We start from the raw sequence: 14,602 nt of genomic DNA, 5'->3' as shown, positions 1-14,602 counted from the left end.
ATATTCCAGCAATATCAAGGCAGGGGACACCAGAAATGGGCTTCACACATTGTACCCATGTTAGGAATGGAACCCAGGTCTTTGGCGTGAAGAGCGAACACTTTAACCACTAGGCTACCCGACCGCCCCAAAAGATAACAGAGTGGGCGGGGTTTGTGTTGCATCATTGCGCTCAACCGTGTCACTGACTTGGTACTTGTGTCTCCAGTGTTTTGTGTGTTAATGATAACATAAGGGGTCTGTGAAGGTATTATTGTTGATGCATGTATTTATAACAATTGACTTCCATATGTGTTTGTTTTTATGGAAGTAATAATAGTGAAAAACAATTTATCATCCAAAACTGGCTCCCACAGGAGATATCGCTTGAGTGAGATCAAGCGATATCTATACTGTAGATATCGCTGCAATGAAATTGCATCACAATGCTATGCAGACCATTGTGACGTCATTGGTTACCATGATGTCACAATCAAATGACATCACCAATGGCTCTGCTACTGAAGCTGTTAGCAGTACTTTTTACACTTAGACACTGCTTATTACTTTCTACAAACTGAAAAAGTTGGAAGAATGATGTTGGATGATAAATAAAATCTCTTCCTCGTGTCTTTTGATATCAAATATATCAAAACTCGTTGATAAAAGTAGAAAAGAATCCTCGGCAAGCCTTGGAGTTTTTCCACTTTTATCAACTCTTGTTGATATATTTGATATCAAAAGACACTCGGGTGAGATTCTCTATGTGCACACATTGTGTTCATGTCTCCATAAACACAATAACCCTTAAGTGACTATCTGATATGTATTGCAATACTTGGTTAGCATTGTTATTGTGGGACCTCCATGTTCCATGTGGCCTGAGTGAGTGAGTGAGTAAGTATGGTTTTACACTGCTTTAGCAATATTCCAGCAATGTTGCGGCAGGGGCCACCAGAAATGGGCTTCACACATTGTACCCATGTGGGGAATCGAACCCGAGTCTTCAGTGTGATGAGAGAACGCTTTAACAACTAGACTACCCGACCGCCCCTGCGTGACCAGAGGGTGTTGATGTCAACCAGTTGGGTCAACTCACAACGCTGGGGAATTTATGCTGGTTCTCATTGTATTATATAATCAGATTTAGCATTTTGTCATGACAGAAGGTAATATATTTGTAAGATATGTTTTAGGACCGATTAGTGCAATACTTCTTACTTTTTGGAAATTCATACAGACTTAAAATATATGAATGGATATATGATACGGGTAGGTACATGCGTCCTACTCATTGTCCACATACCTGTATATTATCATGTTTTGTTTGTTGTTTAAAGCCGCACTCAGCAATATTCCAGCTATATGATGACGGTATGTAAATAATCAAGTCTGGACCAGTCAATCCAGTGATTGACATCACGAGCATCGATCCACGCAATTAGGGTACGATGACATGCATCAACCAAGTCAGCGAGTCTGACCAAGTGATCCTGTTAGTTGCCTCTTTCGACAAGCATAGTCGTCTTTTACTGAAAGCATGGGTTACTGAAGACCTATTCCACCCCAGATCTTCACTGGTCTATTGTCATGTAGAATTGTGCCCGTGCTTGTCAGTGACTGGGTGGTCCAACGGAGTGGATTGTTCCTCAATATCAATATCTGGTTTTTCCGGTCTAGATGTTTCGCACGCCATCATCATATAGCTGGATTTGTAACAACACACTGACAAAAATAGTCTAAATGCTCATCACAGAAGCAAAAATCATCACGCAAACAACACTGACCTCTTGTTGCTGTGGCAACAAATATTTTGCATAATAACACCTTTATTCCTTTCGTTCCTTCCTATAGTTCAAAATTGAGCACTTTCTTTGAAATGTTTCTGGGTCAGAATAGGTCCCTAGTATCTCATGTTAGACACAACAAACAGGAGTCAGTAGTCAGTAGTCAGATACAGTCAGGCTGACATAGCAGCTCCTATTTCAAGTCACCAGATGGTCTGGTCCAGATCTAATTGTTACAGACTGCAATGACTTGGTGGCAGTTTTGCTTGCCCACTCCCACCCTCCGATCCTCCCATCCTCCGTCACTTCAACATTAATATTTCGACCACTATGGAGACAGGAATGCCTTGCACGAGAGTAATTTGGAAAGGTTATCTAAGAATCTAATTCAATAGTTTTGGCATTGATGGAGGTATCAACATAAAAAATGGTGTTCTCTCTTTGTGAATCCTACACATGAACACAAAACAAAAGGCTTGCTTAGCCAATCAAATGCAACAGAATCACTTGCAATTTATTTATCAGGGGAGGGTGCTAGTAATGGCATATTCAGTATTTGTTGATGTTGGAGAGACATTTTGTTTTTAGCAGTATTTACTGTCAGTACTTCATAGTCCCTACTCCAGAGGAAGATCCAGGTGCACACGACCCCCAGGTCACGTGAACCAAAACACACGACAGGTTGTCACTATTGTAAAACGATCCAACCCAGCTACTTGCACTGCAGCTTTATCGTGCAAGACATCAAAAGGGATAAAGTTTAAAGTCGATCAACTTCATGTAGAATAAATCGATAAGGATTCATGTATTAACTGGATATTCTGAGGTTGATGATGAAGTGATCTACCGTGTCTTTTCTGACACGCAATGTTTTGGTCTTGCCACCATTTTCCCTCTTCATGATTCCATGTGTCGTTTGCTGAGGCCTGATAAGAGCTGTGTATTGTGTCATTCGTTTGCACCTTTCAGTGCATGGAGTAATTTATCACGCTATAAAACCTAGGAAACCCACAGTTGCAAGATTGCGGATAAAAAAATAATCATTTGAGAGTCGGCAAGTTCAGGCTGGCGAACACGACTAAGAGCATTCTTGTGTAGATTCTATTGACGGCATTGAGCTTATCAAGCCAGTGCGTGTACAAATGACCCATTGATGAAATAATTTTCTCTTAAACAAAATCAGAGCAATCAGTAATCAGTGTCGAAAATCAATAAATTTGATCAGACCTTGAGTCTGGCAGACATCATGCGTACAAGTTATTGATTCAGGGAGAAAACAAATGTTTTGGCATTTACTTGATTATGGTGGCACCCGGTTGAGTCAGAGAGGGAATTGCTGTCCATGGAGTGAAGACAATGTAGTAATGTGGTGCTACACAGCTGGAGTAATTGCTGTTTTCACAACTGTTGTTAGCATTCGTTAACAGTGTGCGGAGGAGTTCATTAAGTGTCTCCTTCATTGTTATTACATTTTTACTTTTATGATCTGTTAGTAACCACCATTGCATGAGTGACTGCATTCTTGTTATTGTTCTTCAATGATTGGATAAATAAGTTGCCCTAAAAGGGCAGTGCTCGAAATAACAGGGGAGAGTGTCCTGGAGTCCTTGCCATATTCTTCTGTAGTATTTATTCTCAATTCGCTGTAGTAATGTAAAAAATGAAGGGTGTCCTGAAATCCTTGAGGGTTGCTGCTATGGTAGTTTGTTCTAAGCACCCAATCCATCTGTAATGTTTGACAAACAGGTTTTAACCTGAACCCCTTGACTTTCACAGTAATATCGAACACTGTGGGTGATAGCAAGAGCACACTAAAGTTTCACAATCTTGACCGAGAAAACCTGTAGTTAATGGCTGGAGTACCATAGAGTGCCGCAATCTGGATCCAGAAATCCAGTAATTGATAGGATCTACATAGAATGCCACAATCTAGACCTAGAAAACCAGTAGATGATGGGAGAGGTACTATGGGGTGTCACAATCTAGACCAGACAACCCAGAGTGTCATAGGGTGCCACACTCGGACATAGAAAACCAGTAGCTGATTGGAGAATTCAGTGTGGTGAGACAATTAAGACCAGGGCCCACTTGCACAAAACGATCTTAGCGTTAAGACTATTGTAAGCCTATGTTAAAGTATGGGAGTTAAGATCATCTTAGCGCTAAGATTGCTTTGTGCAAGTGGGCTCTGTAGTACAATAGAGTGTCATTGTGGTAGAAATACTCTGCTTGACACACTGTGAGCCAGGTGACATTTCATGTCTTTGAAAGGCATTTAGAAGTGATACACATAAGATAGAGAATTTATGGAAGTCAACTTCTTTATTATGAGGAACACAACATTTCAGAGTATATGGTACCTCCTTCATTCAATCACCTGATGAAGGAGTTAGCATATACTTCGAAACGTTGTGTTCCTCATAGGGCTGGGACGAGTCCAAATTTACTACCCGGGTACCCACTGTAGGTCACAGGAGACGTATCAAAATGTCCAATTGGGAACATTTTTAGCATAGCCCTGGCAAAACGTATTTAGATACATGTATTAAACAATCTGGTCATTCATACACTGGAGTTGAAGTAAGTTATATCTTTATTCAACCATATGAAAAATCAGAAGGAATGGGTGCATAGTCAGAAAGAAATGTGCACATTAGTGACTTTGGTGTAACCATACAGTTCTAGATAATTTTGTCATTAAACAATATATCACGTGACTAACCACGGGTCCGGGTAGTCCTGTGGGTACTCGGGTCCTACTCAGTACCCACTCGACCCGGGTACTCGTGTTACCCATCCCAGCCCTAGTTCCTCATAATAAGGAAGTTGACTTCCATAAGATCTGTTCCTCAGATGACATGTTAACCAGCTATCCCTTTGCAGAAGGATCTCCCGATAATCAGCATACACTGTCAGTGTGAAGGGGGGGTGCATAGACAAGTACCATATAATTTGCATGTCTAGGAAAGAAAGAGTTATTTATTGTGCTCAGGAATAATATCACTCTCGCCCAGGAAGGGATTGTTGAGTTACATGCTTTTGCCATTATATTGATCAGTGAGATAAATCACTGTGTTAAGCCAGACATCACGACTCTGTCTGTGGGATGACAGCGGACTGACAGGTATTCAGAAATGTACGACAGGTTGCTGTGTGTGAGAAATAAGTATGTTTCATTAGGTAAAACTGTTTTTCTTGGCTTGATTAAGATAATAAATATGTCTATCAATATGTCTATGCGTATGTGAAATATTTCGTCTCTAAAAACAATTTGATGGCAAGCAATAAACTTGTCTGTCTCAGCGCTTCATGTCTTAAAACAGAGCTCCGTTAAATGTCACAATTTGACATTTGCTGTTGTCATCAGGTATACAAAAATAGTGGCTTGTCCTTTGGTCCTTTAACATTACAAGCGCAGATTCGGCTTTTGGAAAGGCAGGGCACACAGCTTTTTAAAAAGGGAGGGTTCATAAATAAAAATATTAATAAAGGGAGGTACATTTACAATGAACTGAAATACTTAAGGTAATAATTTGCTGTTCTTTTTGAAACCTTGTTACCAAATGATTCAGTTCTATGTGTTTTGATATATGTCAACATGATTAGTTGAGACTCCAGGTCCCGCATATGTCATGGTACATGTTGGAGTTACCATTGTATGCACAGCTTTTCTAAAAGTTTTATCATTCACTTCCCTACACCTTGCACCCGTTTTGTACAGAGATTGGCATATTCCATTCATCAATGTATACGGTTAAATACTACTTATAATGCACCATGAGCAGATCAGATGTCAGTCCATCCACTGAAGGCACACTTTAACAAAGTATCTTGTACAGAGTTGGAGGACGCTTCAAGTTGACATGTTCTTTTTGTGTGTGGTCCGGAGACTCCACGTATGTCCGCAGGGCCTAGACAAGTGGTGACTAATCAGTTCATTCAGACATTGTCTGTGATGACACAATCTCATTAAAATCAGACCTTAGTTTTCGCTACCGCTAAACAAAGATCCGAGGACATCCCATGACGGGTCATGTCAGAACGACCTTTCGCGAATTTTGACCGACCAATGAAATGACCGACAAGAAATTGACATTAGCCAATCAGAAGGCAGCTTTCTCGAGCTTTATGACACTAGTTTCAAACTAGTGACTACGCTTCGAAACATATTTTGACATATTCTCGATGAAAAAAAATTAAAACTGATAAGAAGAATATTCTGGAATGGCTTATAGATGGCCTAGATTGTATGGATATGATCATAAAACAATAACTGTCATTCAGAATACTCCGTGTTAAATATTTCGTGGTTGCATGATTAGAAAACACATTCCGACTGTCACTTTCATGATCTGGTAAGCGACGCTGTGATTGATGGGATGAAAGGTCATTCTGACGTGACCCTTAATGGGATGTCTTCAGATCTTTGTTCAGCGACAGCGAGAACTAAGATCTGATTTTAATGAGATTGGTGATGACATTGTGTATGAATAGCAGACATAACCAGATAACCCTGATAGATCCATCTTCCCCAGGCAAGGGTGTTAACTGACTTTAAGTCCAGTTTCCACCCTTGCCGAACTAGGCTGGAATTCCTGGGCTATAGTCAGTTAACTCTCTTGCTTCGGGAAGATGTGTTAGATCCAGAGGGGTGGGCATCCATCCCTACCCCAGGGCAACTCCTGGAACTTGCCATCCCTGTCTATAAGTTAACGTTCCAAAGTCTTCATTTAAGATGGAACTAGAGTGATATTAAAATCATAACAACAGAATGTATTCATTCTGTCATACATACTGTGTTGCCTGTTTGAGGTTGGGCAGCTGGGAGTTCAGACTCTGCCTCTCCCGTTTCAGACCCCAAACATGCCCACCTAGGATGTGTTTTTGTTCACTGCGTGATTTTGGGTAAACATTTTAAAAATCCTGGTCCTGAGATTTGATTTTGCGTTTCTAGGTGCAATGGATCTGTCAATGTGTTCATCTTACAGTCGCCATATTTAATAAAGTCATGGCTTCATGTAATGATGTTATGATTAGACGCTTGACATCATTGATCATTCATTGTACATACGGATATTGTATAGAAAGGGCAAGGGACTTAAATGACTATAAATGTCCAGTTTCCATCCTTGCCAAACTGGACTGGAATTTCTGGGCTTGTGGTACCGCCACCAGTGGCTATTATGGGTTATGTCCCTTCTATGTCCCTCCTACTGACCAATCAGGTTCCACCTCTCAAATCACTTGCATTTGCTTCTAACAAAATGGCGGCTCCCAGTCAAGACGATCAGATCGATAATCAAGATCTACAGTCAAGTTTCGTTAATCCGACACTCGTTAATCCAACAATCTGCTTTATCCGACACTAATGATGGGAACCGATTAAATTAGTGCTATTTATACCCGTTAATCCGACAGTCTCGCACTCAAATTCTGACACATCTAATTTGCAACGAATTACCAAAATCACTTATTAATTAGTCTCGTTAATCCAACACAGTGATCAGCGTACACCGTGGTCATCTGCCCGCGAGTACACAGCCCCATGTTTTGATGCGAGACATGTTGGCTGTAACCTACATATTACAACAGCTGCAGACCGCCTCCGTGGTCTAGTGGTAGAGCGTCCGCCCGGAGAGCGGAAGGTCCGGGGTTCGATCCCCGACCGCTTCATACCAAAAGACGATAAAAGATAGTACTTGTTGTTACCCTGTCTGGCGCTCGGCATTAAGGGGCTAAAACAAGGACTGGTCGGCTCAGAGTCAGTATACTGTGTCTGAGTGGGGTATTCATGTTAAACTGCGGCATGGTATCTCAGTGAGCTAGCACTATAAATTGGCATCAGTCCGGACTAGTACAAGCAGCCACACAAACACACACACGTACATGCACATCGCTATATAAGTGCAATAATCTTTGACGCGACGTTAAACCCCATTTCACCTCATCTCACCTACAACGGCTGCAGAGATAAACTTGCTTAACAATAAACAATTAATGCTTTAAGTAAAGAAAACAGGATTAATCACATGCTTAGATTACCTCAATATCATTAAAATCAGATACAAGTTCTCGCTACAGACCAATGAAATAACTAACAGGGAGTAGACATAAGCTACTAAGAAAGCAGGTTTCTTAAGCATTGTGGCACAAGTTTCAAACTGGCAGCTTCCATTCACGACTATGCTTTTTAAAATATGTTGAATCAGTCATACAGCCCTAACCGTGTGTTAAGCTTTAGAGTTTGCATGATTAGAAAACATATTCCACAAACAATGTAACATAACTATATGAATATTTCATTTTTCATTTCTTTATCACGTGTTTGTATCGTTGTCTGATTTTCGATCACAAACGCTGATACAACTTAATTTCGTTTATCCAACATAATCATATGCATCAAACCATGTTGGATTAACGGGACTTGACTGTATTTGTAAAAAATGGGTTTTACTTAGCGAAGTGCATCAAATCATATGAGCACCTTGTTAAAAACATGAAAAGATTTGGAAAATATCTGTTGATGCCGAGTTGGAAGTACACATCTACACAGTCGACCGAAATCTGCATGGCAGTTGACGAACCGGATGTCGATTTCGTTACACGATTTTGATTGGACTATGCATATTAGTCCAGCCAAACTATAACTCCCAGGGGTGGGAACTTGACTTTTATAGTCAGTTAACTCCCACCCTTCTCCTCAATAAGGAACTTGCTACCAGACTTTGAATCATATAGAATCTTGCACTCTAGAAGTGGCCTGTTAGTTTTGATATTATGAATATTGTGATGATTGTATCTATGTTTGAGGAAGAGGTGGTCTCATTCGTCTCAGGTGCTGTAATTCACAATGCAGAAATGCTTCCTTTAGATGTGCCCAAAACCTCACCAGAATTGTGTTTTTTAAAATCCCAAGTTCTCCCTGATTGATTCCTGTTTTGTCAGCTCCATCCCCGTGCTTGTGGGTTGTGACCTAAGTGTTAGGCCAGCAGCCCTTTTGTATATTCTCCCACATCAAGTGGATATGCCGTGATATATGTGGAATACTGCTCAAAGCTGTGTTAAACTCCAACTTACATACTCCAATCACAAAAATAGTTCTCAATGGGACACTATTTTTTATATCAAGCAGCCTTAGAAATTGGTTTTGTTTGACATACCATGATAACAAAACTGCCTTAGAACTCATTCACTCACTGATATTTAATCTTGTTAAATTTGATAATGTTCCAAATGTAAGTTGTCTTTGGTTTTTTTTGCAGAGGCGATGTCAACAAGAGCGACTACCTTGGCTTCACAGCTCTTCACCACAGTGCCAGGTGGGGCCATGTCGACATCGTCAGCTACCTCATCAACTGGGGTTGCAACCTCTTTGCACTCGACAACGATCATCACTCTGCCATGGATCTTGCATCACTGTATGAAAAACATGAGGTTGTTCGTCTTCTTGATAATTCTTGTTCACAGCAACAACTCAAAAACCCCAAAATCGTTGCCAAATTGAAAGAGGAAGCTATGAAGAATGCTGACAGAAACATTAAACGATACGAAAAACTTCAAGAAGAGGCTGAAAAGCGAGCAGATAAAGAACAACGGAAATTAAACAGCATGAATAATGATTTCAAAGCACCCGAAAAGAAATCCATTTTCAAAACATTGACAGTGAAGTTACGTGGTGGAGCAAACGCCAAAAATAGACCGGGTCCTGCGTATGGCAAGAAGTACTCGGACATGGCTGGCCTCACGTATGGGACTAGAACTGGGGTAGCTAAGAAGGTTCTGCAGAAGAAGATAACAAACCCTTTGTTTGAAGATTCATCTTTCAAGACGAGCGAGGTTGATGGGTCAGGTAAGCGGACTGTGAAGTCGATGGATGGAGTACAGGGTATTCGTGGGGCTTCAGCCGAGGTGATGTACATGACGAGCCGTGGCGAACACTCTGCAAATGAGGTCAGCAGCTCGCGACCTGCAGTGTACGAATTATTTGATCCAAACAAAAGCAATTTGAGTAAATCTTACAAAAGTGAGTCTGATCTCTTAGTAGACTCAGGCGTAGATAGCTACTTCAGTGACCATGAGGATGAGGAGGATCAGCCTGGACTATTGTACCGACCTGGCTTTGGGCAGACGGCATTCTTCAGGAAGATTAATCCTGCAATGTCCACATTACAGTCTTTCGAAACAGGAGGTGATAGAACGAGTGGGATGATGAATGGTGTCAATGGGGGATTTGATGACCAGGAGTTGACAAATGGCCAGGGTGGAGATGCTGATGTCATCACTGCCAGAATGCAGGATCTTCCTTGGGACCAAGATGATCTTGAAAACCTGGATGATGACGATGAGGAAAATGAGTATTCTTCCTTAGAAATGTTCCTGATGTCTGCTGGGCTTCCAAATTACATTTCTCATTTTACTAAAGAAAGGGTTGACTTGGACTTGTTGATGAAAATGTCTGACGTTGAAATGAAGGAAGTAGGGTTGCCATTTGGGCCGAGGAAAAAGTTACTCGAAGCTATGGAGCGTCGGAAAAGGGTGCTTCAAACCCCTGTTGACATGACTGACTCGTTCTTGTGAGGATGTTGAAGTCTAGATCAATATTTAAAAATTATGCATCATATGAATGTTTACTTTGATAAGCAATACAAATATACACATAGACAATTAACAGATTTTGTGAATGGTGCCTAAATATGTTGTAAGGATTGCAAATATGTGACACTATTTTTGTATGTAGGAAAGAATTTTAAGGGATTGAAGACTAGCAGTGAGCAACAAGTGCTAACCATTAATGCAGACATGGAGTGTTTTGGAAAGGCAGCTTCCCTGTGGCTCACTGAAGGCTGTTGGATATGTGCCTTTATTCACAAGGATGGACACTTGCTTCATTGTTTGGGCTTGAAATTGTGGTGAATATTTAATTTTGTCTATAGGAAATGTGAAAATTAGAACTAGTGAAAGTTCCAACACATTTTTGTTTTATGTTGTATTGAATTTATGTTATGCAGATATTTGTTATTGTAATTTTTTCAGCATTACACCAGTACATTTAAAGAAGGATTACATCATACAGGTGACCAATATTCTTCGAGTGATTTTATTGTTTGGATTTAAACATTATCATATGTTTGTGTAGATCAACTGAAAGAGTAAGGGATTTTTGTGAGATATTTATTATTCACATTGTAAAATATTCATTCCCAAATGCGGTACCTCCTTTCTATTTGTTGTCAAAGCAGCTGGGATGATGAATGTTTCTATTTAGAATATTGTTATTGAAACATGAAAAACTCATAGATGATTCACTGCTATCATTTACAATAACCCAGAGCTTCAAAAATGTATATCCCATGGCATCTAGAGTAAGTTCATCCCCCCAAAACACCTGCATATCAGTTATACAATGTGCCACATGTCTACACAGGATAATACCTTGCTATTACCAACCATATGGAAGATGGCATTCATTGCAGGTACAGTGTGGGAATAACTGTATTCCATTCTTTATTGGCCAACTTTTGATACCCAGAAATAGCAAATGTGATATTTATCAGTCTGATATTTTGACATGACAAGGAGTAAGTTTTTCTTATTTCTTCTCCTAAAATGTGTATGTTTATACAGTTGTATAACTCTTCATGTTATGATTTAACATGAAGGGAACAAGTTCTATACTGCTAAAAAAAAGTCCAGGAGCACCCAATTCTTTCATATTAGTATGGTTAATCTTTAATTCCCTAGCAGATTAACTATAGTAATATGAAAGAATTGGGTTTTCTTTTTCTTCTTTTGAGTAGTATATAACATACTGGAATATAAAACAGCAGCGTTACATGGAGGAAGGAAGTCTTGTTTACTCCATGTTTTGTGGTGTATGGTGTAGTCTAGCAGGCCCATCGTACCAAGTGCTGTTGGGAATATACACCAGGAAAACAGTTAGGCACCGGCCCTTATTATTTTCATATATCCCGATCTTCCATCAGCCTTTTTCAGTTATATGTATATGTAGCAGGTCGTGGGGGCATCCCACTGATGTCATCCTTACCTTGTCAGCTTACCCCTTTGGTCATGTGGACATGGCGTCCGCCCTCAGATCAAAAGGTCTGCGGTTCAAATTCCATCAAAGAACTCATACATTTTATGGCCGCCACATAAATATGACATAGATCTCTTTTTAATTGAAAGATGCACAACTTTTTTCCATAGTAATAAAAAATCTTGAGTGGATTGTTCAATTCCAATTATGTCATAAGCATGTGTTTATGAATCACTATCAAATAGTGTTGCCAGGTATTCCTAAAAAGGTGAGCATATCATGCTCCACTGTCAGCAGCCGTCACAAACACATGCAAAAAAAAGTCTAGGATATGGCTGACAGTGGCTGATGTTAATACAAACCACTGCATGTTCCTCCAGATGGTCGCAGTACCAAGTCATAAGGTGCATGGGACAGAGGATGCAGGTGACAGGTTGCCAAGTAACTGTGCCAAGGAGCATCTCGTTAGATTATCAGTTTTTGTGTGTATTTCAATATGAGTATGTTACTTTGTAAACAAAACCAAATGTTTTTCATCATATAGGGTCAGTTTAAGAAAATGTCTATTTGTTATGGAAATATGTAGGAAGCAGTGCACAAGTTTTTTCAGATGTGTACATACATTTGAATATCACGCGTATGGAGATTTGTTGATCACTTGGAGACGTACTGTCTTCATAGACAGGGTTTCCATATGCTGGGCACAGACAGGGTCAACTTGGATGAGTAATTTGCATAGAACAAACATTGCAACAAGGTGATATGTGGTTTTTGACCTCATGAACAGATGAAACGAGGATGAACGACCCGTCATGATGACCTTCCCACTTAAACCCACAGTTTATTACTAACATGTGTAGGAGTCTTGGCAGGGAGTATCAAAAACAAAATGTCTAGAATGCCTTGGTTAATCTGAGAACATTAAAACATCAGCATTGTTTGCACATTTGTGAAACATTTGATCAGCAGATTCACAAGCCAAGCAATAATGAAAGAAATGTTTTGTTTATCCGACTTTGTTTCGTGTGAGGTCAAGTCATGAAGATGAAGGGCTCTGCCAGGAGACTAAGTTACTGTCGTTAGATGTCATGGATCCCTTTGCATCCCCAGCAGCCCATGCTAGGGGTATGAGGTCACCAAATAGATTGGGGGTCAGGCTCGGTGTCTTCGTTGGTTGCGTGTCATCATACCCCATCAATGTGGATCGTTGCTCACGATATCAATCACTGGATTGTCTGGTCTAGACTTGATTAGTTAAAGGCTGCCATCATACAGCTGAAATATTGGTGAGTGCAGCGTTAAACAACAAACAAACAAACAAACAAACAATATCCAGTTGCTGAGTTATGAAGTTTCGCTGTATTTAGTTCTTTTTGCATTTCCATTTTGACAGTTTTATTCAAGCAATTCATGGGCTTTCTCTATATTATATGACTCTCTCGCACATCAAAAGGTTCTTTGATGCATTTAAGCATTCATACAGCTTTCTCTTGTATTGTTATATCAAACATCAATTCAGTTATTATTAACAACCATTTAACCAATCTTACATGTAGCATTGACAGTAATTAGACTGATTAAAGTGTTCGGCATTTCTTATGTTATTATACGTACAGTTTCTATGACCAGGAAGGATGTCAGAATAAGGGACTGAATATGAATTATTGTATCTTTGAAATCATTTTTTAAATTTTAATCAAGGATTTAATGTTTTGGTCCCCCAGTGTGTGGTTGGATTTTGTGTCTTTTGTAACATCTTTTGATAAAATCATTTCCGCATGACAAATGTCAAAGAGTGCAAGATAGTTTCTCAAGGGCCTGACTAAATGCTATAGCTTCTGTCTCTGTAATACACTTCGTATTGTTCTGACATGTGAGCATGGTGTAGCAGTTGTCTCCCTTGAAGGACCATTAATTGTATGTGCCAGTCCAGTGACCCTCACCAGTACACACACATAGATGTATAATGACATCAGTTCAGTATAGCATAAAAGAATCCTTCTAAGTCCAATAAGAATAGGTGTTCAAATTATGCCTAGAAAATTTGATATAACTACCTTTGTGTTGGGAAGGGCTAAATCGTGAGATTTCAACCATTTTGTTAAGTTAAGTGAAAGGTATTAAAAAGGGTATATAAGTTTATTGACATATAATTGTTATCAAAGTTACCTCCTATTTCTGAAACAAAACATCTTAAATTGGATAAAAAGGAGGGTAGGGTTTAAAGTGAGTCGAGCGGTGATAATGTTTCATTGTTGATTACATATGGTCTTGCATAGATGCTGTTCAGTGGATGCAAGTATGTAGTATTGTATCATGATACTTAGTCTCTGAAATGATACATCTATATTCTATTTAACAAGGACTATCATCAAGTGATCTATACCCAAGTTTGTTCTCAATTTGTGCTGAAAAAGGACCAAAATGTGTTGATATGCTGTAAGAAATATCTGAGCTCAAATATCTAAGCCTGCTATTTATGGTAAAGCGTGCCAAACTTAATTGTCATGTTATGACCTGCTGTTCTGATATACTAGCTTCTAGGTTGTTCTGGTTCCTCCTTAGGGAATCAGTATCTCGCTGCACTGTTAACATGATAGATATAGAAATATGTTTATTTATAAATAAATGTTTTATGTGTTATAACTTTATTGATACATGTAAGGCCTCTTGGTGCACAAGAATTCTGAATATATATGACAAAAATATTAATAAAAAGAATTGGAAAGTTGTTATCCCAATATTACTGCAGGGACTATATGAGTATGATTGTGTCATATGATTTAAATGAAGCTTTTAA

At 39.4% G+C, this 14,602-nt stretch overlaps 1 protein-coding gene across 1 annotated transcript in view; it reads left to right on the top strand.

Moving 5' to 3' along the window:
* LOC139469531 (pre-mRNA splicing regulator USH1G-like) overlaps window positions 1–13,118 on the top strand; it is a 44,309-nt gene extending 31,191 nt beyond the window's left edge. Inside the window, exon 2 of the mRNA XM_071251719.1 lies at window positions 9,029–13,118. Coding sequence (XP_071107820.1) covers window positions 9,029–10,343 — 1,315 coding nt within the window. The 3' untranslated portion in view covers window positions 10,344–13,118. The remainder of the gene's footprint in view (window positions 1–9,028) is intronic.
* Window positions 13,119–14,602: the final 1,484 nt, after the last annotated feature.

This window comes from Haliotis cracherodii, unplaced genomic scaffold (genome assembly GCF_022045235.1).
Source record: "Haliotis cracherodii isolate W230 unplaced genomic scaffold, xgHalCrac1.p SCAF_2, whole genome shotgun sequence".
NCBI classification, from domain to species: Eukaryota; Metazoa; Mollusca; class Gastropoda; order Lepetellida; family Haliotidae; genus Haliotis; species Haliotis cracherodii.
Note: the sequence above shows the minus strand (reverse complement) of the source record. Positions and strands in the feature narration are given on the sequence as shown.